The following is a 25,449-nucleotide window of genomic DNA, read 5'->3' on the forward strand; positions in this document are numbered from 1 at the left end:
ACCTGTAGGAGTCGCTGTCCACAACGCCCGATCCCCACCCATCAGTTTCCCACCCCCTAATACGGCCAATGTGTATTAGTATGAACGACCAGCTAAACTGAAAGCAATGTGGAGCGCTGGGCTCAAACAGGCAAGCCCAGCGTCTCCGTCATTTGTGGCGAGCGCCTTGCCCACTACGCCACGTAGCCGCCACAATATCAGTATATCCTAGCGTTCATATTCTGAATACAAGCCTATCCCGGCTATTGGAAGGATAGTGTTTACATGCACCCACTCATAGACAGAATACTCAAGTATCCCATATAATACTGGAAGATTAATATGCATGTAAATATTAATCTACCTAATGTCACATACCAGTGTGCCGACTACAGCGATGCTGACAAAGACATGAAATAATCAAGAGGTAGGAGCATGAGAATAGAACAAGAGGGAATGTAAAAGTAAAAAAACAAAAACAATATTGTTGGAAGAAAATGTAAAAAAAAAAAAAAAAAAGCAAGGAATCAGAAGAAATGTGATCAAGGGAGTCGCCAGGGACCTTCTGGATCAAAGTACCAACACAGGGACGCCATTTATAAACCTAACTCTTAACCCTAACCTTGCTGGAGACCTCACTCCCCACCATAACCTCAACTAGAGATGGACAATTGATCTAGAGTATCCGTGGTGACGGTCCCATGCGGTCAGGAGGAACCAGAGGGGAGGTAGGAGGAGGAACCAGAGGGAGGTAGGAGGAGGAACCAGAGGGGAGGTAGGAGGAGGAACCAGAGGGAGGTAGGAGGAGGAAGCAGAGGGAGGTAGGAGGAGGAAGCAGAGGGGAGGTAGGAGGAGGAACCAGAGGGAGGTAGGAGGAGGAACCAGAGGGGAGGTAGGAGGAGGAAGCAGAGGGGAGGTAGGAGGAGGAACCAGAGGGGAGGTAGGAGGAGGAACCAGAGGGAGGTAGGAGGAGGAACCAGAGGGGAGGTAGGAGGAGGAACCAGAGGGGAGGTAGGAGGAGGAACCAGAGGGGAGGTAGGAGGAGGAACCAGAGGGGAGGTAGGAGGAGGAACCAGAGGGAGGTAGGAGGAGGAACCAGAGGGGAGGTAGGAGGAGGAACCAGAGGGGAGGTAGGAGGAGGAACCAGAGGGGAGGTAGGAGGAGGAAGCAGAGGGGAGGTAGGAGGAGGAAGGAACAGTCCTCCTCAGCACAAGAGGAACCAGAGGGAACCCAAGGGGACGTGATGCCATGTGACGGTTCTGGATGGATCCGTTTCACAGCTCACAACAAAAGCTGACGCATTACATTACAGTGTAAGGTGACCTTCCTTATCTGTGTTCTGTATAATTGACTATAGAGGTGCACTGATAGTATCTGTAGTATTGGTTTAAGTACTTGTACTTCTGCAAGTAATGCAGCTGCATCGACACAGATATTCAAATAATATTCAGCACTTTAGCTCAATAGAAAAAATTTCCAGCAGGGTCTAGAAATGAAGATGATACTCAAAACTGCCAGCTGTGCCAAGTATAAACAAAAAACAATTGGTGCACGTGCTCCTGCAAGTGTTTTATAATGGCCAATAGTCAGCATGAATTGAAAGTACTCTCTGATCTGTACTAATATTGGCCGATCCACTTAATAAAGTACTCTGCACTCGTAGGCTACTCTTAGTTTGTTTTTTATCAGTGCACCTCTAATTAACTGTTACTTCCAATAGAGGTTTGCATGTTAATGGTCCATTCTGAACTGTTATAGGAGAGCCCACCATTTGTGTGGACAAACCCTGAAACACATGAACACACAGGAGATGTACCAACGCCTCCCTGTTCCCCTCTGCTGCTCAGCGAGGCCTTCACTGGCCGGCAGGCAGCAGCCCGGTCCTGTGGCCAGAGCAGCGAGTCTATGTGCGGACCTGGAATTTACCAGCCTTCGTCATGTACTTGATGCCTTTGAAAGGTTTATACTTCTCTCCGTACATATCCAACCGGTTCACCTTCAACCCTGTCAAGAGGAGAGACAACAAGCAGAAAAACACCACCTCATTTGCATATCCCATTAACAATACAGAAGCACAGCATATCAATACTTATTACATGGCGTTTTAACATTCGCCGAAATGCTTGATTGTGATTGGTCAATAGCGCTCGGTTGCCCCCGACAGCGGTGAATTATTTTTCTATAGCTGACCGCTGCCATGGGCAACACGCAATAATCACCGGTGATAAGGGTAACTAGCGCTATTGACCAATCACAATCAAGCATTTAGATCGCAGTCACGAAAGCTAAGCTTAGCATATGCACAGCTGCACTCATCAGTGCAATCAGACCAGACCTGCCGGCGATAATAATAATAACTTTATTTGGGCTGACAGAACAACTGCGTCTGCATTTGATCTCGTCTCGTCGATGGTGTAAAATGAATTAGGTATATTGTTAGTAAGTTAGCCATGTAATAAGCGGGATAATGTATAGCCTATACTCGATCATTGTCGCAAAATAATTGACCTTCACTGCGTTTAGAACACCTCGGCGCGGCGCCTCAGTGTTCTAAACTCTGTGTCGGTCAATTATTTTGCAACAATGACCTCGTAGCTATACATTATCCCTTACTTAACAATAGACCAATGGAGGCCGTTCGCGGAATGTTTGTGTTGTTCTCTATCTTCCAACATGGCTGCCTGTAACCATTGGTACCCCATTTTTTATACAGTGGTAGAGTAGGTAAAACATTAGAAGAATATGAAATGACTGTTCCACTGTGACTTGTTTACAAGAGATCCGGTAATAAAACACCAATTTATACAATTTGTGTGGATTTATTTGATGATTCATTTCTCGTATTGACCCATAGCAACCATTGTTTTGCACATAGCAAATGTTGTTTCTTCCAACTTGGAGCACAAATGCGCATTCCAAACATTCTGTGAAAGGCCTCTATTAGTGATTTAGCCAGGACAATGAACCTTAAATGGTTCCCGGCCAACCATGGACATGTCCGTGTTTCGGATCCAACGGTAGAGGGCCAACCACGGACATGTCTGTGGCAAGGTTGTTTTGGCTTTTATTCCATTTTAATAACCTACTCAATGTCACCGAGCGGCACTGCAGATTTACCCCACTCTTGGAATTCTGAAAAGTGCATTACCGGCCAGATCCTCGTAGGGGCGCTGTCTCGATAATGCAGTGTTCCCTGTGGCAGAACGGTGCTTTCTTTTTTTCTTTTACTTTGAATGGAGTTTACTGTTGGAATCTATACGTGTAGCCTGTAGCTTGGAATACCTTTTGCGACGCCGAATTCACTATGCAGTAAAGGAATATATCATCAGCCAATGGACATATCGAGCTACCAGATGGCGATCGATAACTGGGAAATCCTTTTGGGGATCCAACCGGCCCACGTAAGATCTTTTTTATGTAAATTACATGCTGATCAGGCCTTGTTATCATAGCCAACCAGGCGATCAGCGAATGTGGCTACTGAGGCTAACGTGGTTATTGGTAATCAATAATCAGAAACGACGTCCCCCGCCCCGCCCTTTCATGCGTTCAAAGGTGGACCATGAATACCGACAATATGCATTTTGAGTTTTAGCTCTAGCTTCTGTAGTGCCGAAACGCTGTTCGATTTAATGTTATTAGCTTAGCGCCCTGTATCTCGCCTTCCAGGAAATATACTAGCCCAAATCCCATATAACGCTTATATTCACGAGGCTATAATATGAGAACGTATTGATGAAAAAAAAATTCTCTTTAAGCCATTTTGAAGGGACGGTTTATGGTCTCAATTGACAATGAGAATGGACAGATAGCAATACTATAAAGTATAGATTTAACTCTACAAACAGCCTCACGCACAATGCAAGTCTGTTTTGAAATGCTGGCCTCATAGAGTGAGATTAGACGGCCCCCAATGGCCGGGAATGTGTTAAAGGGGAACTATTTTACTATTTCTTTCACTATTTGGGCACTTTTACACAATTCCTGTGAGTTTATGGAACACCTCTGTAATTATATATTTTTTTTAATTCATTGTTTTGTATTTCTAATCAAGTCCTCAAAAACAGCATTTTTCTACCTCAAGATCTCGAGCCGTTTTGAGGCTGGGCTCCTAAACCACTGTGTGGCCTTCGTGGCATCTGGGACATTAACATGCAGCGGTGTCTCTCTGACATCACAGATCATCACATTTTCAGATGACTCAGTTCAGTGAGGGTGAATATTGTGAGAGGAGAATTGGAAGAATGCGCCAATATGAGAATTAGAGACATAGATCATATTAATATAAGTCCACATAGCTAGGAAACAATGCTAAACACTGAAAAAGGCCATTTATAAGATAGTTCCCCTTTAATGAATCTTTTAGAAAATGGTTCAGCATTGAAATAATCATTGAGGCAACTACTGCAATTGTTGGAATTGGCGCCATCTAGTGGCATATAAATCCACTGCCCATTTGTGAGGCAGTCATGTGCTTGGGGGGGGGGGGGGTGCGTGTGTGTGTGTGTATGTGCATATGTATACGTGTGTGTGTGCATATGTATACGTGTGTGTGTGTGTACATGTATACGTGTGTGTGTATATATGTGTACCTGAGATGGCCATCTGCTGGATCTTGAACTGGATGTTGACGGCTGGGTTCTCGTCAGGCTTGGAGGCCCCGGCCTGCAGGGTCATGGTGCCCTTCAGACTGGGCAGCTTCTGAGGGTTGATCTTCCCGACCTCCCAGGACAACATCTGGCCAAGAGAGAAGACAGGTTATACAATGGCATGCAAATTTCTCGATTCTGATTGCTGAAACAGTCAACTTACACGTGGGTATTTGTCATAACCCAACGCTCTTGGTCCCAGGACCCGCCCACAACCGCATTACTATCACTCCGCCATGAGAGTTTTTAAGAAGTGAAAGCAAGATGGCGGACAAGCCGGACACTAGTAACATTACGAAAGGATATGGTGATAGGGTCATAAAGACTAAATGAAAAACGATTGTCACAGCGAATGTCTTAGTTTCTTAAACAATGTTGGATGATGTAATTGATGGGTCATGACTTGAGTCATTGTGGAACAAAATAAAAATAAAAAATGTCTTTCTTTCTATAGAAGCAGCTGGGAAATGCGCTGTTTTAAGTGAGCGTGGACTATTGAATTGATTGATTGCTAATTTTATTACTGTCCGCCTTGTTTCCAACTGGTTAAGTTTAGGCACTCTTTCGAAGTTGGTTAAGGTTAGAGTTTGTCTTTAGAGCAGGGCGATAGACCACCAGCCCTGATTCCAAACTCTAACCTTAACCAACTTCGAAAGAGAGCGACTTCAAAAGAGTGCCTAAACTTAACCAGTTGGAAACAAGGCAGACAGTAATAAAATTAGCAATCAATTCAATAATCCACGCTCACTTAAAACAGCGCACCTCCCAGCTGCTAATATAGAAAGTCGGTTTGAAAATAATAAAATAAAACTCTTCCCCCCCCTATATAGGGCAAAGAAAACGTTTTTCTTTTGTTTTACCTACTTTCTATAGAAGCATCTAAGAATGAAGTTATATTAGGCGAGTCAATCTATGAAAAAAAAGCACTTAACCCAAAAAAAATTGATACAAAAGGTTTTTCGATGGATTCCGATAGTATTGGGCGTGCTAAATAACATACTAAAAGTCGACCAAAATCGACCCCCCCGAAAGCCGCCATTTCCAAGATGGCGTCCCAGATGGCGGTGGAGATATTAAAATGGCTATATCTCAAATTGAGAATATGGTGCAAAGGATTTCTCAACTGATTCTGGTACCTCTGGGCATGTTCACTAACATACTAAAAATCTAGGAAAATACACCTTCCAAAATGGCGGCAGACCAAGCTTAAAATGGCTATATATCTCAATAGAAAAAAATATATAACTATGCTTTTTCACTTGATTCTGGTACCTCTAGACATGCTTGTGAATATACTAAAAATCTAGGAAAATACACCTTCCGGAAAGGCATCATTTTCAAGATGGCGTCCAAACTGGTCCTGTGTTTGGGCATGTCTGGGCGTGTCTGACCTGGCAGTGTTATTTAAGCCCCAGTTTCATTCTAGTCTTTGACAGAGGTGTTTGCACTCTCCAGCTCTCAAGATGATGCACATTATTCATAATGGAGATGAACATCCAGGGCAGTCTTCAGTGAGATACTTACCAATGATAGACATGTACTCCGGAGACAAAACATGCATTCTGTCAACACTGGAGTTCATTTGTGGTCTGGCATCCAAACACCACCTTGCCCCAGTAGTTACATTTGACCAACCCCTATATTGGAAAGCAGCAGAGATAATCCTAGATTCACCACAGTGCAGTCACCTCAAGTCCTTTGTCCTGCTCCTAGGAGGATTTCACACATTTATGAATTTGCTAGGAGCAATTGGTACACTGATGGACGGTACAGGACTTAAGGACATTCTAGGGGTAGTCTATGGGGAGAACTCAGTAGCCCATATGATGACAGGCAAATCAGTTCAGAGAGCATTCCGTGGCCATCTTCTGGTTGACAAATGTCTTAACCGCATGATAATATCAGAAATGGTAGATGATAGTCATGAATTTGCAGCAATGGTTGAATAGTCTGAAGCAATGTATACCTCAATAGTTAAGGGTGAAATGCCATTGGAAACAGTGTTCACATCAGAGACCCTCATTACAATAAATGAAGAGCTGGGAAAAAGGAAGATGGAACTGTGTGATAGATCAAAAACTAGTCAGTTGTGGCTAAATTACCAACACATGTTAGAAGTTGCTAGGTCACTGATAACAGCAGATCGCACAGGTTCCTGGCTTTTGCACCTACGCGCTGTTTCTGAATGCATGCCGATATTCGCTGCGGCTGGGCATTACAATTACTTGAAATCAGCACACTTTTATGTCCAAGAGATGAGTCAGCTTCACATCAACCACCCAGATGTCTTCAGACAATTTGAAAAGGGTTTTCATGTTATCCGTCGCAGCAGCCAATCATGGGCAGGCCTCAGCTCAGATCTTGTAATCGAAACAACATTGATGAGGTCATTGAAGACTACAGGAGGGATGACACATGGAAGTGGAATGACCGACAATCAGAGATCCCTTTGGACAATGTCAAAGGGCATAACATCAGAGTATAACACCGCAATGCAGGAGTTCTCAAACCAGACATACACAACATCAGAACAGCACAAGGATTCAACAGAGGCAAGGATGAAAAGGGATGCTGCTGACCTGGAGAAGATCACTTCAAAACTTGCTATATGTTCACCTTTCTCTCCAGACTCTTCTTTAAGGAATGTTGTTACAGGTGTTGTCGCTGAGGATGGAGTGAACGTGCATGATTATGACTCTGTTGGACGCAACATCATGCACAAAATGATCGGACAGCCGGCATTCACATTTTCATTTAGTAGAAAGGATAAAGCCATAACCCTTGGACAAAAATCATCTATCAAGGTTGCTCCTGATCGAATCATTGATTCTGCACTTCTTTTTCAACGTTTCCTTATTGTCTCCCAAACTAGAGAGCTGTCATTGGAGGAGGTTATGCGTTACGAACTCAGTCCTTTCCCTCCTGCCCTCTTTGAAGCCGGAAACGTCTTCCGCAAAGCTGATAAACCACAACTAGCGCACGCGATCTGTGATCATGCAAGTGATGCAATCCTAGATTCTGTACCAGAAACGGAGCATTATGTTCTTGATGGTGGTTCACTCCTTCACCGAATACAATGGAAGCACGGACAAAGCTATGGTAAAATTGCACAGTCATATGCAGACCTCACCATCCAACATTATGGCTCAGCTACAACCATTGTGTTTGATGGCTATGAGGATGGGCCATCCATTAAAGACAACACACATCAAAGAAGAGGAAACAATATTCATCCCATTGTCAACTTCACTGCTGAGACAGAGTTCTCAGGTAAGAAGGAGGAGTTCCTGTCAAGAGATCTGAATAAACAGAAACTGATCCACATGATAAGTGATGAACTGAAAGAACGGGATTGCACTGTGGTCAATTCACTTGGAGATGCTGATGTAGACATAGTAAGGGCCGCAGTGGGATCATCTCTTCTTCACACCACGACGCTGATTGGAGAAGATACTGATCTCCTCGTCTTACTTCTTTACTATGCACAGAGAGATAGCAAGGGCCTTTATTTCAGATCAGACAAGTCGAAAGCTGATGGCAGTTTTAAAGTGTACGCCATAAACCATTTGAAAGAAGTACTCGGACAGGATGTGTGTTCTCAGTTGCTGTTAATCCATGCTGTGACTGGCTGTGACACAACTTCCCGGATTTTCGGAGTTGGCAAAAAGACAGCATTCCAAAAACTTGTAAAAGGGGATCCCGTCCTTCAGGCTTGTGCCAATGCATTCACTGTACCAAACCAGACAACAGATGTGATCGATGACCTTGGGTGCCAAGCAATGGCTGTCTTTTTTGGTGGAAAGTGCACAGATTCGCTTGCAAAAATTAGATATAACATTTTCAGCAAGAAGGTTGTCTCAGCTTCATCAACGGTAACGCCTGAACGTCTACCACCAACTGAATCTGCTACCAAATTCCACTGTCGTAGAGCATACTACCAGGTCATGGTCTGGATGGGAACAGATGATGGTATAGATGCTCAAGACTGGGGCTGGAAACTGCAGGACAATAGATTTGTCCCACTCATGTCAACAATGAATGCTGCTCCAGACAGTCTCTTGAAGGTCATTCATTGTAACTGTACCACTGCCTGCAAGACACTTCGCTGCTCATGCAGAAAATATGGACTACCTTGTACTACTGTCTGTGGACCATGTCAACTTCATGAATGTGACAATCCACATAACAAGTTTCTCCCAGAGGATCCTGAAGATGATGATGAGTAGGCCTAAAGACCACAATAAGTGGGTCATTTATTTTGTGTTCAACACCAAAGCCAGCTTTCTAGGTTGAATATAATAACCAAGGCAGCCATTTTGATGATGCAAATGATGCATTCCTAGCAGATATATTTAGCTAGATATTTTGCTCGTTATTAATGTATAGAGGTGCCAGAATCAGTTTATAAATCCTTTAGAAATGTTTTCCCATTTGAGATACAGGCATTCTAAGCTCCCAGTCGTCATTTTGGACACCATTTTGAAAATTAAGCCTCTTCGGAAGGTGTATTTCCCTAAAACTTTAGTATGTTCCTAAGTATGTCTAGGGGTACTTGGGGTACCAGAATCAAATGACAAAATCATTTATATAATTTTTATATTGACATATATATAGCCATTTTAAGCTTGGCCAGCCGCAATTTTGGACGCCATCTTGAAAATGAAGCCTTTCTGGAAGGTGTATTTTCCTAGATTTTTAGTATGTTAGTGAGCATGCCCAGCGGTACCAGAATCAGTTGAGAAATCCTTTGCACCATTTTCTTAATTTGAGATATAGCCATTTGAATCGCCCCGGCGCCATCTGGGACGCCATCTTGGAAATGACGGCTTTCGGAGGGGTCGATTTTGGTCGACTTTTAGTATGTTATTTAGCACGCCCAATACTACCAGAATCCATTGAAAAACCTTTTGTATCAACTTTTTTTGGGGTTAAACCATATATTGACTCGCCTATATAGAAAGTAGGTAAGAAAAGAAAAGTTGGATGTGTTAGTTTGTTGGATGTCTAGTTGAAAGACAGTTGGACATCTTAGTTTGTTGGATGTCTAGTTGAAAGACAGTTGGATGTCTGTTTGTTGGATGCCTAGTTGAAAGACAGTTGGAAGTCTTAGTTTGTTGGATGTCTTAGTTGAGAGACAGTTGGATGTGTTAGTTTGTTGGATGTCTTACTGAGAACAGTTGGATGCACTTCCGAGCTGCTTCCACATGGAGGAAACTTCTTTTTTTTTTTAAACTACTTTTTCTGCGGATGGTTTTCAATAAATCTTCAATTAATGGTGTGTTTATTGTATAGCAATAAGGTTGGTTGACATCGGCCATTGTATAAAAGCCATTACACCACGTGCAGTCGTGGGTTATGAGAATTAGACCATGCCTAGGGGGGGTCTAACGACCCTCGGCTGCACCTCGGTCCTAACAACCACCCCTAGGCATGGTCTAATTCTCATAACCCACTCGTGCGGCGCGTGATGTAATGCTTTACTAGATGTCATATTACTTGTGGACAGCCACACACCTTCCTTTCTCTTATCCGTGTACTCATGAGATGACTGACAGCATATGGCCTTCCATCTAAACAATCTTATATATTATATATACTCTACTTTCTGGGCCTCCCACCACACTGTACCTTAGTGACTGGGTCGAAGGTGTGTGACGCCTGGGTGCCCCCCCCACACTGTACCTTAGTGACTGGGTCGAAGGTGTGTGACCCATGGGTGTACGACCATAGGCGGAGTTTGAACTTGACGCCAGGGGGTGCGACTGCATGGCGAATCATACCCGCAATTTTTTTTACCTTTATTTTATTATTTTAGCGTTTTTACAATGCCCTAACCCCTAATCTTTTATTTTATTTAGGTAGTACAGCAGCACACACACACACTCACACACGGGGAAATTGATATCTATAGTCTGGTATATTTTTCGTCCATGAAAAATGGAGGCTCTAATTATTATTATTCATAGAGACTCTCGAGCAATAATAATTATTACAGCCTCCATTTTTCGTGGACGAAAAATATACCAGACTATAGATATCAATTTTCCCGAAATAACGCTACCTGCCTCGACAAAATCCGTGCATTGGTTATCCAGATACATTAATTATCATCTCAGAATAAGTGGCTTTGTACAAGCACAATGTACTATCGCGCGGGGCATTCTGCTGCTGCTGCTGCGAATGGTGGTGCTTGGCCGCGCGTTAACCCTTTCACTGCCACACTACAGAAGGTTCGCCTTATAATGTGACATGATTACTACTATAAAATGAATGTATTGTAAAACAAAACATAATAGAATTCAGATTTGTTTCTCACAATTATTATAATTTTATTAAAATAAAAATAATCTTGATTTTTTTTTTTTAAACAATTTCACCCCTGCACCCCCATAAACTCCGCCCATGTGTACGACCCCTGGATGTGCCCTCCCCCCACACACTGTACCTTAGTGACTGGGTCGAAGGTGTGTGACCCCTGGGTGTGCCCCCCCCCCCACACTGTACCTTAGTGACAGGGTCGAAGGTGTGTGACCCCTGGGTGGAGGTGAGGCTGGTGCTCAGCACCCCTCTTGGCAGCTGACTGGTGACCAGGACCGACTCCACACCTTTGCCCATGGTCTGCTTGGGGCCCAGCGTCAGGTCAAAGCGGCCCTGGGAGCTTCCCTCCCGGAAGCTGATGTTGTGCTTCACGTACACTGGGATGGCGACCAGGCTGAGAGAGAGAGAGGAGGCCGAACACACAGCGGGTCAGGATGGAGCAGTCGGTCAGAGAGGAAGAACAATACTAGAGACTCAGGGGACAAACAGAATAAACATAGATGTTTCATGGCGTCACAATGTAATAGATGTAAAATATCAAACATTCATATTGCAAATGGAATTTTTTTTTAATAATATTTGCCAATTGAGTGAATCCAAACTGTTTTAACACATGGCGTAGATGTTCTTGGTAGATCCACAAAATGTTCCAAGGATTATAATGTCCTCTATTGGAGATGGTGGGAAACTATGCAGCTATACACCTAAACATCAATTCACTTCTTTGCTTTCCAGAGAGATTACACGAATCCAAATAGCCACCAAATAGACTGTCTCAGTGGAATTGAGTTGCTAGGGAGCAGCTTGGACTGCAGTTGACTTACTGTTGTAGTGTTAGCTAATATCAACAACTGAGGAAAGCAAATGTAGTCCATTTACAATGTTGTCACTTTGAAACTGTCTATACAGTACAACAACTGGACAGGGTTCCTACACATGTTTACTCCACGATAAACTGCAAATTCCATAACCAATATTTGTTTGTCTTATTTTGGCTACTATGACATATTGATTTTTCATCAAATTAATTAGGTAATTTGATATTTGTGTCGTTATTCCTTCAAATATCACTATATCTACCAGCAGCCAAGCTTGATATTAAAGACTTGGATTTATTATGGACTGATTTTCCATGATATTTTCAAAACTACTTGACCATGTGTCATTTCTATACCTTTTTCAGGCCTGGGAAACATTATTCTTGAATTCCAAGACTTTTTCAGGTTTTTCATAACTATAGAAACCCTAAATTGGACTAATGGGGATAGTATTACTAAAACACCACTAAACTACAAACCTACATACTATACATTCAGTCCCTGGCAAAAGTATTTTAGACCATTGTGTCAAATTGGTTAATTTGGCTGTGTACTCGTGAAATTTGCACTTCTGATCAAAAGATAATCATAAGAATAGTTTATAGAGAATAGATAGAGAATATATACCTGTAGTAATCCGTTTTCTTTGAATGTTGAATCTTTGTTCATGATAAGCAGGCTACACACTTCAAGGGTTTTGTTTTGGAAACATTTCAGTTCAGCCACTAAAAAAATACCCGTCTGGTTCAAAATAAAATGAACCAGATTTAATCTAAAAACGCCAAAACGTGTGTACAAACCCTTCCTGTCTGAATACATTAAATGAAGAAAGGGCAGAGTCCATCCTACAGCTAAAATCTAATCAAGATACATTACAATTCAAGTGACAGCATAGTGGGCTTGTTGACATCATTTCTACAGATAATGTACACAAACAGAATGAATATTGGGTTGTAAAGGTACACGTAACCGAACCGTTTCAGTGTGTACCGTACCGTACCGAACGGCTGTGTAGCGTACCGAACGAATACAACGGTATGTTAACCACTAATGACCGCACACCGGGGGCTGTTTTTTTTCACAATCTAATATAATTATCATTAAAAAAAAATGTAAGTCGATTATTAATTTCAATATAGAATATTCGTTGACAGCCCTACAAGTACAATTAGTTACTGCACACTACATCACCCACGGAGCCATGACTGGTGCTGTAGATCTCCACTCAACTCTCCAGCGCTCCAATACCGCCACCTGGTGGCCGATCGGCGAGTTGCCAAACCGGAAGTGGGGTCGGAAGTGCTTGGTGTCCCCCCCTATTCCGTCCGCCACTCGCTATCGCTCCCGGGACTCCATCTCGACACACTGGATAATCGATCCGTTGCCATAACTCAATAAACAACATTATTTGGACGTATATATAGTATTATACAACCCGGAAATGGTTCACCTAGATCAACATCCCATAATAGCGATCTTTGTGCTCCACGCTGATCACCCAACGGTAAGAGGAAGCTGCGGTGAGTTTCAGCGTTTTTGATTATTATTAACCATACAAACTGCTCTAATCTATATATCACCCATACAACATGAATCATTTAACGTCGGTCATTGCATTATAAACGACCCCCCCCCCCCCCCCCCTCCGGTCAACATCAGATGATAAGTCATAATGTCTAGGACCATGTACAGTTGAAATTTATAATCTGGCGTCAATCGCTATCAAACTGCATTTGATGATCTAATATGCATAATGGCTATATCTCACGTTCTATGAAATACAGCAGAAAACGATAAAAACATATTTACACTCTAGACAGTATTTTAGTATGAATGAAAAAGTAAAACATTCCTACATCCTGAACGATAGATAATTGATGTTGAATGGGCCATAGTAATGTCAATTTAGCAATACAATTTAAAAAGTTATAGCCCTGCAAAGAAGGGGAACTTCTCCATGTTAAATAGGGCTGGCGAAGGATGGTAAATTATGAATTTAACCCTGGCGATCAAAGTGTTAATATCAGTATCGGCCATAATTTTCACATCGGTGCATCACTAGTACCATTAACTGAATATTACTTTGATTTACCTGATGGATTTACTCAAATTGTCAGAATACTCAACGGACATGAAGGCAAGCGGACATAAATGTGTTCTCTAACAACATGTAAGCAAATATCTGCCAGTTCTCACTAACCCTATGTTCACCATTTGACCAGAAATGCATATTTCAAGAGTACAGCAAATAGAAGTAATTTCACACAACTGTCCCCAATAATTTTGCCTCCGACCGTAATGCTCTTATCAAATAGACGCTTCATTTTATTCAACTTCATTGAAAAGTACGATTCCTGCTTTGGTTGAAGCGCCAACTGCAACGTAATGGCACAGTGAAATACCTTCTTGAGCTTAGTGGGTGGAGACTGCATGAAAACAATAAGGGAGGGGGAAGAGTGGTTAAATGATGTGTCGATGCAAGCAGGTGTGTGATCCGAATAGGGCTGGGTATCGAAGATTTCATACTTTTATAATATCAATCGAATTGCCTCAATACTATCGAGTAGTAAAAAATGCTGTGGTGTCAAATTTTTTATCGAATGACCACACTTTTCTTCTGTTCAACCACAATAAAAAATCATCCAAAATGTAACAAAGCCTCCGATTGGCTAAGACAGCACACATAACTCTTGCAAATCAAGGCATTGAAAAAGTATTGTTATTGGTACCGGTATGGAAGATTTTCAAACGACACCCAGCCCCAGGTCTGAATGAGCTCTGACTTGAGAAAACACCAGTGTTCAGAGGACTCTTTTCCCACGTGGGGACATTAATAAACAGAAAAAGACTGACTTCTGTGAGCCGACATGGTAGGAGAGCAGCCGGAAGTTTCCGTCAGGGGGGACGAAGGAGAGGATGCGCTCCGCTTCCCAGCGCTTGAACCGCACACACGGGTGGAAGCTGACATCATCCAGCAGCCGAGGATTCTGGGAAATGACAAGAGAGTCAGAGGGGCTAGCTAGGGGTTAAAAAAAAATAAAGATGGTCACTTGTAATCTGTGCATAGACACTAGGGGGTCTTGAGAATCAATAAGAGCTGGAAGTGATGCCACCAACATTGTATTTTTTTTAAACGCTAAAAACTGAGCCCAATTTTTTATTTTTTTTTTATCCACTTTCTCATTTTCTATTTTTTTCCCATCCCAATTTTCTCGCCAATTCTCCCCTCCCATGTCTCGAACGTTGCTAGACTATGCCTCCCACTGGTCGGCTGCAGTGAGGACGAAGCCTTGCATCACGTGTCCCCTCCGGTACATGAGGAGGCAGCCGTCGCATCTTTTCACCTGAACAGCGCGATCTCTCAGTGGCGAGGAGTAGCACGTGGGAGGCTCACGCTGCCCCCCATTACTTCCCGATTCTGCTGTACAGGCGCACCAACCGACCTGTAGGAGTCACTGTCCACAACGTCCGATCCCCACTCACCAGCTTTCCCACCCCTAACACTGCCAATGGACCCGTCTCAAAACCCTGCCCTCTTTTCTTGATCCTCCAATCACAGCTGTCGCTTACCTGAAGTCAGAGGTAAGCAACAGCTGTGATTGGAGGATCAAGAAAAGGGGCAGGGTTTGAGACAGGTCTATTGTGTTAGTATGAACGACCAGCCAAGCTGGTAGCAACGCAGAGAGCTGGGCTCTAACCCAGTATCTCCTGCGTTAGTGGCGAGCGCCTTGCCCACTGCGCCACTTAGCTGCCCCAAACTGAGCCCAAATCTTGAGGACTGAATTGTGAAATCTCACCATGAATGACAGTGTGAGGTCAGGCATGCCCGTCAGCTTCACAGAAGCATCAATCACTCCCTGGATTTCTGCTGTGATGGTGGAGCCTGATGGTTGAGAGGGAGGAAGAGCAAAAGGGTGACTAACAAAAAGAAATGGAGAAAGCAACACACGGTAGTCTTTTGCATTTTGAAACACGCAGTCTGTGTTGTTCAGTGCAAAGCAGTACCTGATTTATCAATGATGACATCAATCTCCTCCACCACATCAAAGTAGGCTTCGTTATTGGTGTATTTCACTCCAGTGCGTCGCCATGGCACCACTGACAACTGGCCTGTAGGCAGCTGTTCCCCTACATTGGTACTGCCTGTCAGAATGAAAACAAACAGATGTGAGATCAATATACTTTCCACACCGTAGTGTCTGTACTGTATTGACCACAATAACTCCCTGGCTCTCACACAGTCCAAGTATGACATGTCAGTTTGTGCTAGAGCTGGGTGATATGGCCAAAATATCACATCACAATATTTCTCTTAGTTTTGACGGTATGACAGTATAGCGAATAACGGTACAGGACGGTATAACGGTACATAGCGGTATTTCGTTCCAGTAGAAATTACACAAGGACCAGTGGCATTGTTGGGCAATCCTAAGACATTAACCCTTTCACTACCACACTATCAAAGGGTTAACCCTTTCACTGTGACAATACAGAAGATTAACCCTTTCACAGCGACAAGACAAAGGGTTAACCATTTCACAACCACACTACAGAACGTTAACACTTTCACTACAGACCGTTAACCGTCTGTGGTGTGGTAGTGAAAGGGTTAACCGTCTGTAGTGTGGTAGTGAAAGGGTTAAACTTCTCTGAAGTGAAGAGTATGAATTAGATTATTTGAGATGAGCTTTGACACAAATCTCCTCAGTGGTGGATACTTTTGACAGTTTGAGGCAACTAAAATAGCTAAAGACTAAGGACTGTGGCAACAAGATTTTCAACCAATGATTGATGGAAGATGACCAACCAAGACGAGTAGAGGTGCTACTTCAACTTGTATATGATTCATGGGGGGGTGAAACCTGATTCTCTCTCCGTTATAATGTCATCTTTATTCTGGTTCAATCAGTTGTGTTATCATCACTCGGACCATCATGAGACTGATGATTGAAGATCAGAGTTGATGATTGTTGGAAATCCTTAGCACAGAGTGTAAGGGCTGAAGCCTGGCTTTGATGTGGTCATTTCAATTTGTTGTGGCTTTTGGTCGAAGCAAATTGCCCACTTAAATTTTTTTTTTCTTTGACATTAATAAATTCCATTGTGATCATCAGTTGAGTTCTAACGGAGTGCCTTGCAGCAGTCCTGCTACCTGTGATAGAACTCAACTGATGATCACAATGGTCAACACTATCACAGGTAGCAGGACTGCTGCAAGGCACTCCGTTAGAACTCAACTGATGATCACAATGGTCAACACTAACGGAGTGCCTTGCAGCAGTCTTGCTACCTGCGATAGTGTTGACCATTGTGATCATCAGTTGAGTTCTAACGGAGTGCCTTGCAGCAGTCCTGCTACCTGTGATAGTGTTGACCAGTCTTGCTACCTGTGATAGTGTTGACCATTGTGATCATCAGTCCAGTTCTAACGGAGTGCCTTGCAGCAGTCCTGCTACCTGTGATAGTGTTGACCAGTCTTGCTACCTGTGATCGTGTTGACCATTGTGATCATCAGTTGAGTTCTAACGGAGTGCCTTGCAGCAGTCCTGCTACCTGTGATCGTGTTGAATGACCAGTCCTGCTACCTGTGATAGTGTTGACCATTGTGATCATCAGTCCAGTTCTAACGGATTGCCTTGCAGCAGTCCTGCTACCTGTGATAGTGTTGACCAGTCTTGCTACCTGTGATCGTGTTGACCATTGTGATCATCAGTTGAGTTCTAACGGAGTGCCTTGCAGCAGTCCTGCTACCTGTGATAGTGTTGAATGACCAGTCTTGCTACCTGTGATAGTGTTGACCATTGTGCGGAGGATGGTTGGCGGCTTGATGAGCTCTTTGAGGATGTTGGACTCTGTGGCGAGAGGAAAGCCGTTGTCCAGCATCTCCTCCAGCAGCTCATAGACCACCACCACATTGTCCTTGATGGCAGACTCTGTACACACTCCAAAATAGTCCTGACAACAAAGGCACACAGTCAGGAGGATATAGGTTTCTAAAATAAAAACAAGTCCACAAAACAGAGAGGGGGGTGAGAAAGGGAGGATGAAAACAGTATGGTGGAAAGAAAGGATGGATTCTAATAGTAGATAATCCACCCAAACGCTTGACCTTTAAGACAAATGCTGTCAGCCAAATTACTTAAGGCAATGGACCTGGAGAACCGTAGGAACTCACGTAAAGGAACTCACAAAAGATGTAAAACCAACCTGGAATGTGTCGACGACTCGATGCAGGAACTCGATGACAAAGAGCGGGGGCACCTCGCTCTGTATGACGGCCACAAAGTAGATGCGGTGCCTGAGCACGCTGATGAGGTAGTGATGCGGCGTCGGGATCACCGGGGGCACATTCTCCGGCTCGGTGGCGCGCTCCTGGGCCTCGAAGAAGTAGTCGCAGACGGAGCGGCTGACAACACTCTTCCAGTGCTTCTCCAGGAAGATGTCCCCCGAAGAGTTGACGAGGAACAAGCTGTGGATCATCTTGGCTGGAGGCTGAGAGGAAAGAGCAGATGTGGAAGACTGTATATTATTGACTGAGAAGGCCAGCCTCCCCTAACATGACGTGTTACTACAATGTGTGGGTTATCTGAATAATACACAGGTTAGGCATGTATTGTGCTTATCCATCTCAGCCCCAGAGACAATATCAAAGAGAAGGAGAGATGATTACACCCATGGACTGTAGCCTATAGAAAACAACATATTTGTTTTAACCAACTCTGAATAGATATCAGAGGAACTTAATGGGAAATGTGAGCTGTACTGTACCCATTCTGCAATCTGTTAATAAAGTTTTCAATCAATCAATCAATCAAACACCGGCTTATTCATTATATATTGGGCCTGGTCTACAAGATACACGTCTACACGACCAAGGTACCCATGTACATGTCAAAATACTTCCCAAAGGTCAGTGAATACCACGATCACAACACCAGAGGGAGCTCCACAAATCATGTTAAACCCAGATTCGGCTCAAATAAGGGACTAAACACGTTTCGCAATTATGCCACATCAATGTGGAACGCCCTACCCAAAGCTGTAAAGGAATGTGGATCACTACCCACTTTCAAAACCTCTCTCAAGGGACACCTACGGGAGACTGCAATTCAACACTGGCCCCTGTAAATATCCTAACCCAACCCCCTCCAATGTACAGTCATTTACCTAGTATGGTTGTCAATAGTTCAATGTACAATTGTGTTTGTTTGTACAGTGTCTCCTCCCCCCCCCCCTCAATGTACAGTGTTACTTGTTTATACAGTGTGCCCCCCGGCCCCCCCAACCACCTCCAATGTAAATTACCCAGTATGGTTGTCAATATCCCAATGTACCCAACCCCCCCCCACCCAACCTCCTCCAATGTACAGTTTCTACGTCAAATGTATATACTCCCTTTTCTTGACTCCTTCTGTATCACAAACAGTACTGTATTTGCAAATCTGGTATGTCATAAATGTATAGATGTAGCAGTACTGACTATCTGTATGTCATGTATGTCATATATGTCTATATGAATTGAAAATGGGGGACCCTGATGGAAACAAGACAAACGTCTTTCTCAGGTCTGCATCCCCTTAACAATTGTATGTATTGAGCCGTACTGTATTGTACCCATTCTGCAATCTGTTAAATAAAGTTTTCATTCATTCATTCATTCATTCATGGCTATCAGGTTCGTTCCAGATAAGAGTGCGTTGCCTAGTATAACGTTAGCTGTTTGACAAATTCCTCTGTCAACGGTGCTACATGCCTGCCTATCCATCCATCTAGCTAACGTTAGCTAGTCTAGGACCAAAGGAGGCCTCTCCATCTCCATCCGACAATCTACATCATGCATGCATGGCATTGGGGTATTAATTATATAGCTATTATTGTCTTGTGACAGCAGACACCGACATACAGAAGGGTGGGAGACGTCAGTATCGTTAACGACAGTGACATTATTATTCATTTGAAATGAGTCCGATGCTAATCTTTTAGTTTATAAACAAATCAGTCACTCACCGAAGACTAAAGTTGTGTTTTCGTCTCGCCTTTCGCCCTTTTCTCAGTGAGATTAGTGGCCATCGTTCCTCCCCCGTTCCTTGGTGGAGCGAGCGATGTGAGATTGACACGGGAATGGACCAATCAGACACTGACTAGGGTAGAAAAGAGTAGGGTCGAGAGTATCCCACCTATTTCTTCTTCGGTTTTTTATTGGCGGTTGGCACAAGCGTTTGTGCATTACCGCCACCTACTGAAAAAACCCGCCGATTGAATTCTCCACTTGAATGAATGAATGAATGAATGAAAACTTTATTAACAGATTGCAGAATGGGTACAGTGCAGTACAGCTCAATACATACAATTGTTAAGGGGATGCAGACCAGAGAAAGACTTTCGTCTTGTTTACACCAGGGTCCCCCATTTCCAATTCATCGTAACATATATGACATACATGACATACAGATAATGAATGAATGAATGAATGAAAACTTTATTTAACAGATTGCAGAATGGGTACAATACAGTACGGCTCAATACATACAATTGTTAAGGGGATGCAGACCTGAGAAAGACGTTTGTCTTGTTTCCATCAGGGTCCCCCATTTTCAATTCATATAGACATTTATGACATACATAACATACATGACATTTATGGCATAGGGACATATAGGTATTTAGTACTGATACATTTGTGACATAGGCGGTATTCAAATATACAGTACTGTTACCCCTAGATCCTGACAGAGTATATACATATGATGGGGAGGGGACTGTACATTAGGAGGGGGTGGGTGGGTGGGAGGGGAATATACATACGGCGGGGAGGGAATATATACATGCGGTGGGGAGGAGACTGTCTATTAGGAGGTGGTGGGGGTTTTGGGCATTTACGGTGGCCAGTTTCGAATTGCAGCCTCCCGTAGGTGCTCTTTAAGGGCGGTTTTGAATGTGGGCAGGGATTCACATTCATTTACAGCTTTGGGTAGGGCGTTCCACATTGTTGTGGCATAATTGCGAAACGTGTTTAGTCCCTTGTTTGAGCCGAATCTGGGTTTAACATGATTTGTTGAGCTTCCTCTGGTGTAGTGGTTGTGGTATTCACTGACCTTTGGGAAGTATTTTGACATGTACATGGGCACCCCGGTCGTATAGTGTATCTTGTAGACCAGGCCCATTGCAAGTTGCTGTACTCTGTCGTCTACTCTAAGCCATCCTAGGTTGGCAAAGTGGGCAGGGGTGAGGTGGGTTCTGGGGTTCAGGTCAAGTAGTAGTCTGACCAGTTTGTTTTGTGATGTTTGTAATTTTGTTTTAAGCGCCTTTGAAGTGCTTTGGTACCATGAGGTGCACGCATAGTCATAGTACCCTTGAATGAGTGCTCCTGCCAGAGTCCTCAGGGTATTCTTGTTTACCAGAGAGGAGATCCGGTACAAGAATCTAGTTCGTTGGTTGACTTTTTTTATTACATTGGATGCCATTTTGTCACAGGAAAGATTTGCCTCTAGGATGGAACCCAGGTAGGTAATTTCGTCTTTCCTTGTGACAATATTGTCACCCACTGTAACTGAGAAGCCGTCGGTCTTGCTGAGTTTGTTATTTGAACCGAAGAGAATGGACTCTGTTTTGCCCATGTGTAATGATAGTTTGTTATCAGCGAGCCATATGCAGATTTTGCCTAGTTCCGTGCTGAGGGTTTTTTCAACCTGCAATTTGTTCTTGTCAGAGACCAGCAGGGCTGAGTCGTCCGCAAACAGGAACAAGTTGCAGTCACAGGCTGACGACATGTCATTTGCATAAATTAGGAAGAGTAGCGGTCCTAGTATGCTTCCTTGTGGAACACCACAGCTCACTGTGAGGGGGGGGGATAGAGTACCGTTTACCTCTACCATCTGTTCTCTCCCCTCCAGGTAGGATTGCATCCAGCTCACTGATAGGCTATCAAAACCAATTGCTTTTAGCTTGTCCATTAGAATGGAGTGATTGACAGTGTCGAAGGCCTTTTGTAGGTCCAGCATGACCATGCCGCAGTATTTGCCAGCGTCCACCTCTTGTTTGATGTGGTCGTTCAAATAGAGGAGGCATGTGTCAGTGGAGTGGGACGTTCTGAAGCCAGATTGGAATTCGTAGATTAGGTTTTTTTCCGCCAGGTACTTTTCGACCTGTTCGTAGACTATTTTCTCCATGACTTTCGAGATGGAGGTAAGAATAGAAACAGGGCGGTAGTTGCCTGGGTCTAATTTGCTGCCCTTTTTGTGTAGAGGGGTCACTCTCGCAATTTTGAAGTCCTTGGGGACGTGCCCCTGTTTTATAGAGAGGTTTATTATGTGTGTGATGACTGGGGTGATGGCGGCTGCTGCGTCTCTGAGGAATTTGGAGGGGATGTTGTCATGGCCAGTGGCCTTGTTAGGTTGGAGGGCGCTCAATTTTTTGAGTACCTCATCGGTTGTTACCATTTCAAGTTTGAAGTCGTCTTTGTGGACCCCTAGGTTTTTGTAGTATGCTACTATGTGTTCTACCCCATAATGCCCTGAGTGGGAGGGTAGTTTGTTTACCAGTGTTGTGGCTATGTTTGTGAAGAAGATGTTTAAGTAATTGGCTACATCCAGCTTGTCTGTGATGAGCGTGTTGTCCGTCTTTATGTTTATGTTTGAGAATCTGGTTTTAAGTTTTTTACTGCAGCCTAGTTGATTATTGAGTAATTTCCAAAGTTCGCGGGGTTTGTTTTTGTTTTCCTCAGTTTTGTCGTTGATGAAATTTCTTTTTGCGGTTCTGATCATGGTGTTTACGTCATTTCTTAGTCTGTTTCTTTGGATTTTTAGTTCAACCACGTGGGCTTGGAGTTCACTGTTTGAGCTTTTGGAAAGCTTTGTCTGACTTTTATGAAGTTCAGAGCATTTTTTGTCTCTGGTTTTCATAGCGGCCAGTATTTCAGTGTGCATCCATGCCTCAGCGCGATTTTTAACCCTGGTGGTTCTTATCGGTGCCATGTTGTTGAGTATTGCTGTGAATTTGGTTTTGAATCCAAGCCATGTTTCTTCAACCTGTGTACCACTGAGCTCATCTGACCAGTCCAAGCTCCCCAGTTCTAGGTTAAAGGCCTCTCTAGAGTAAGTTTTGAGGTCTCTAGATGTGACTGTTTTGTGACAGCCGGCCTTCTGTTTTAGCTTTTTGCGGGTACAGAAAATCATATAATGATCACTTAACCCGCATGCTATCACCCCTAGACAGTACTGCTACATCTATACATTTATGACATACCAGATTTGCAATTACAGTACTGTATTTGTGATACAAAAAGAGTCCAGAAAGAAAAGAGTATATACATTAGGCGTAGAAACTGTACATTGGATTGGGTAGGTGGGGGTGGGACTGTACATTGGAGGTGGTTGGGGGGGGGGGGGGTAGGAGTGGGGGGGGGGGGGGGGGGGTTGGGTAGGAGTGGGGGGGGGGGGGGGGGGTTGGGTAGGAGGGGTGGGTGGGGACTGTACATTGGAGGTGGTTGGGTGGGTGGGTGGGGGGGGGTGGGTAGGAGGGGTGGGTGGGGGACACTGTACAACTGTACAAACAACACTGTACATTGGATTATTGACAAGACCATACTTGGTAATTTACTGTACATTGGCGGGGGTTGTGTTCGGACATTTACAGGGGCCAGCTTCGAGTTGCAGTCTCCCTTAGGTGTTTTTTGAGAGTGTTTTTGAAAGTGGGTAGTGATTCACATTCCTTTACAGCTTTGGGTAGGGCGTTCCACATTGATGTGGCATAATTGCGAAACGTGTTCAGTCCCTTGTTTGAGCCGAATCTGGGTTTAACATGATTTGTGGAGCTCCCTCTGGTGTTGTGATCGTGGTATTCACTGACCTTTGGGAAGTATTTAGTCATGTACATGGGTACCTTGGTCGTGTAGTGTATCTTGTAGACCAGGCCCATTGCAAGTTGCTGTACTCTGTCGTCTACTCTAAGCCATCCTAGGTTGTCAAAGTGGGCAGGGGTGAGGTGGGTTCTAGGAGTAAGGTCAAGCAGTAGTCTGACCAGTTTGTTTTGAGATGTTTGTAATTTTGTTTTTAGCGCCTTTGAGGTGCTTTGGTACCATGAGGTGCAAGCATAGTCGTAGTACCCTTGAATGAGTGCTCCTGCTAGAGTCTTCAGGGTATTCTTGTTTACCAGTGAGGAGATCCGGTACAAGAAACGAGTTCGTTGGTTGACTTTTTTTATTACATTGGATGCCATTTTGTCACAGGAAAGATTTGCCTCTAGGATGGAACCCAGGTAGGTAATATCTTCTTTCCTTGTGACAATATTGTCACTTGCACAACGTGAAGCTGGCATTATATTATAGAATCTATTTAATAAGCAAACGTTTGTCAGCAGGGTTTTTGGGCTGTATTTCATGTAAAAACGTTTACCGTTAGTTAGCCAAATGAGCATTTTAGCTAATATTGTGAGACATGATCAATGAATTGCTGTTGTTACCATCACGTTTGTTAGACCCCCATATGGACTTGAATGATGAACGAATGAATGAATACTTTATTTAACAGATTGCAGAATGGGTACAATACAGTACGGCTCAATACACACAATTGTTAAGGGGATGCAGACCTGAGAAAGACGTTTGTCTTGTTTACATCAGGGTCCCCCATTTTCAAGTCATAGTGACATTTATGACATACACAACATGCATGACATCATGGCATAGGGAGGGACATACATGACATACAGGCAGAGGTGTGGACTCGAGTCACATGACTTGGACTCGAGTCACGAATTTGATGACTTTGGACTTGACCAAATCAAAAAAGACTTGCAACTCGACTTTTAACACCAATGACCTGTGACTTCACTTGGACTTGAGCCTTTTGACTTGAGAAGACTTGATACCTTCCCCCATGCCCAAAGATAAAAAAGTATGTTATATTAAATACTGAATGGTTCGTTACTGCGTTATTTTTATGTAGATTGGTAGCGCTGGCGCAGTCCTCCTCTCCTGTCTGTGTGTCACCTCACCTGCGGGGACACGCTGTGCTGTGGGCGTGTTTTGTTTACTATAGTCTTCTTGACATTTGACAAACTATACATTAGAGCCAATATTCAACTATGGTTCCTATGGGTTGCTGCTGTATAGTCACCTGGAGCTGGTGGTGGGAGCTAGGTTGGTGGTGGGAGCTAGGCTGGTGGTGGGAGCTAGGCTAGTGGTGGGAGCTAGGCTGGTGGTGGGAGCAGGGGCAGACCTTCCTACAGGCGATATAGGCGGTCGCCTAGAGCGCCACCCAGAGGGGGACGCAAAAAAAAAAAAAAAAATATCTCTGTGCAGTTTTGGCACCAAATGTGCTAGGTCCGCCCCTGGGTGGGAGCTAGGCTGGTGGTGGGAGCTAGGTTGGTGGTGGGAGCTAGGCTGGTGGTGGGAGCTAGGCTGGTGGTGGGAGCTAGGCTGGTGGTGGGAGCTGGTGGTGGGAGCTAGGCTGGTGGTGGGAGCTAGGCTGGTGGTGGGAGCAGGGGCGGACCTTCCTACAGGCGATATAGGCGGTCGCCTAGAGCGCCACCCAGAGGGGGGCGCCAAAAAAAAGAAAAAAACAATTTTTTTTATTTTTTATTTTTTTTCTCTGTGCAGTTTTGGCGCCAAATGTGCTAGGTCCGCCCCTGGGTGGGAGCTAGGCTGGTGGTGGGAGCTAGGTTGGTGGTGGGAGCTAGGCTGGTGG

The 25,449-nt window shown here is 43.9% G+C and overlaps 1 protein-coding gene across 1 annotated transcript; it reads right to left on the reverse strand.

Annotated features, from left to right (window-relative positions):
* Positions 1–965: 965 nt before the first annotated feature.
* On the reverse strand, positions 966–19,832 carry LOC311222806 (AP-3 complex subunit mu-2-like). The gene is made up of 9 exons (XM_084307433.1): positions 19,772–19,832; positions 17,972–18,256; positions 17,548–17,719; positions 15,770–15,907; positions 15,562–15,647; positions 14,618–14,751; positions 11,133–11,340; positions 4,572–4,716; positions 966–1,983 (listed from the first exon to the last, which is right to left on the reverse strand). The coding sequence occupies exons 2-9, from the start codon at positions 18,242–18,244 to the stop codon at positions 1,883–1,885; spliced, it is 1,257 nt and encodes a 418-aa protein (XP_084163559.1). The 5' UTR covers positions 18,245–18,256; positions 19,772–19,832; the 3' UTR covers positions 966–1,882.
* Between the last annotated feature and the right edge of the window lie 5,617 nt (positions 19,833–25,449).

Source organism: Notolepis coatsorum, assembly GCF_963971535.1.
Source record: "Notolepis coatsorum genome assembly, chromosome: 2".
Lineage (NCBI taxonomy): Eukaryota > Metazoa > Chordata > Actinopteri > Aulopiformes > Paralepididae > Notolepis > Notolepis coatsorum.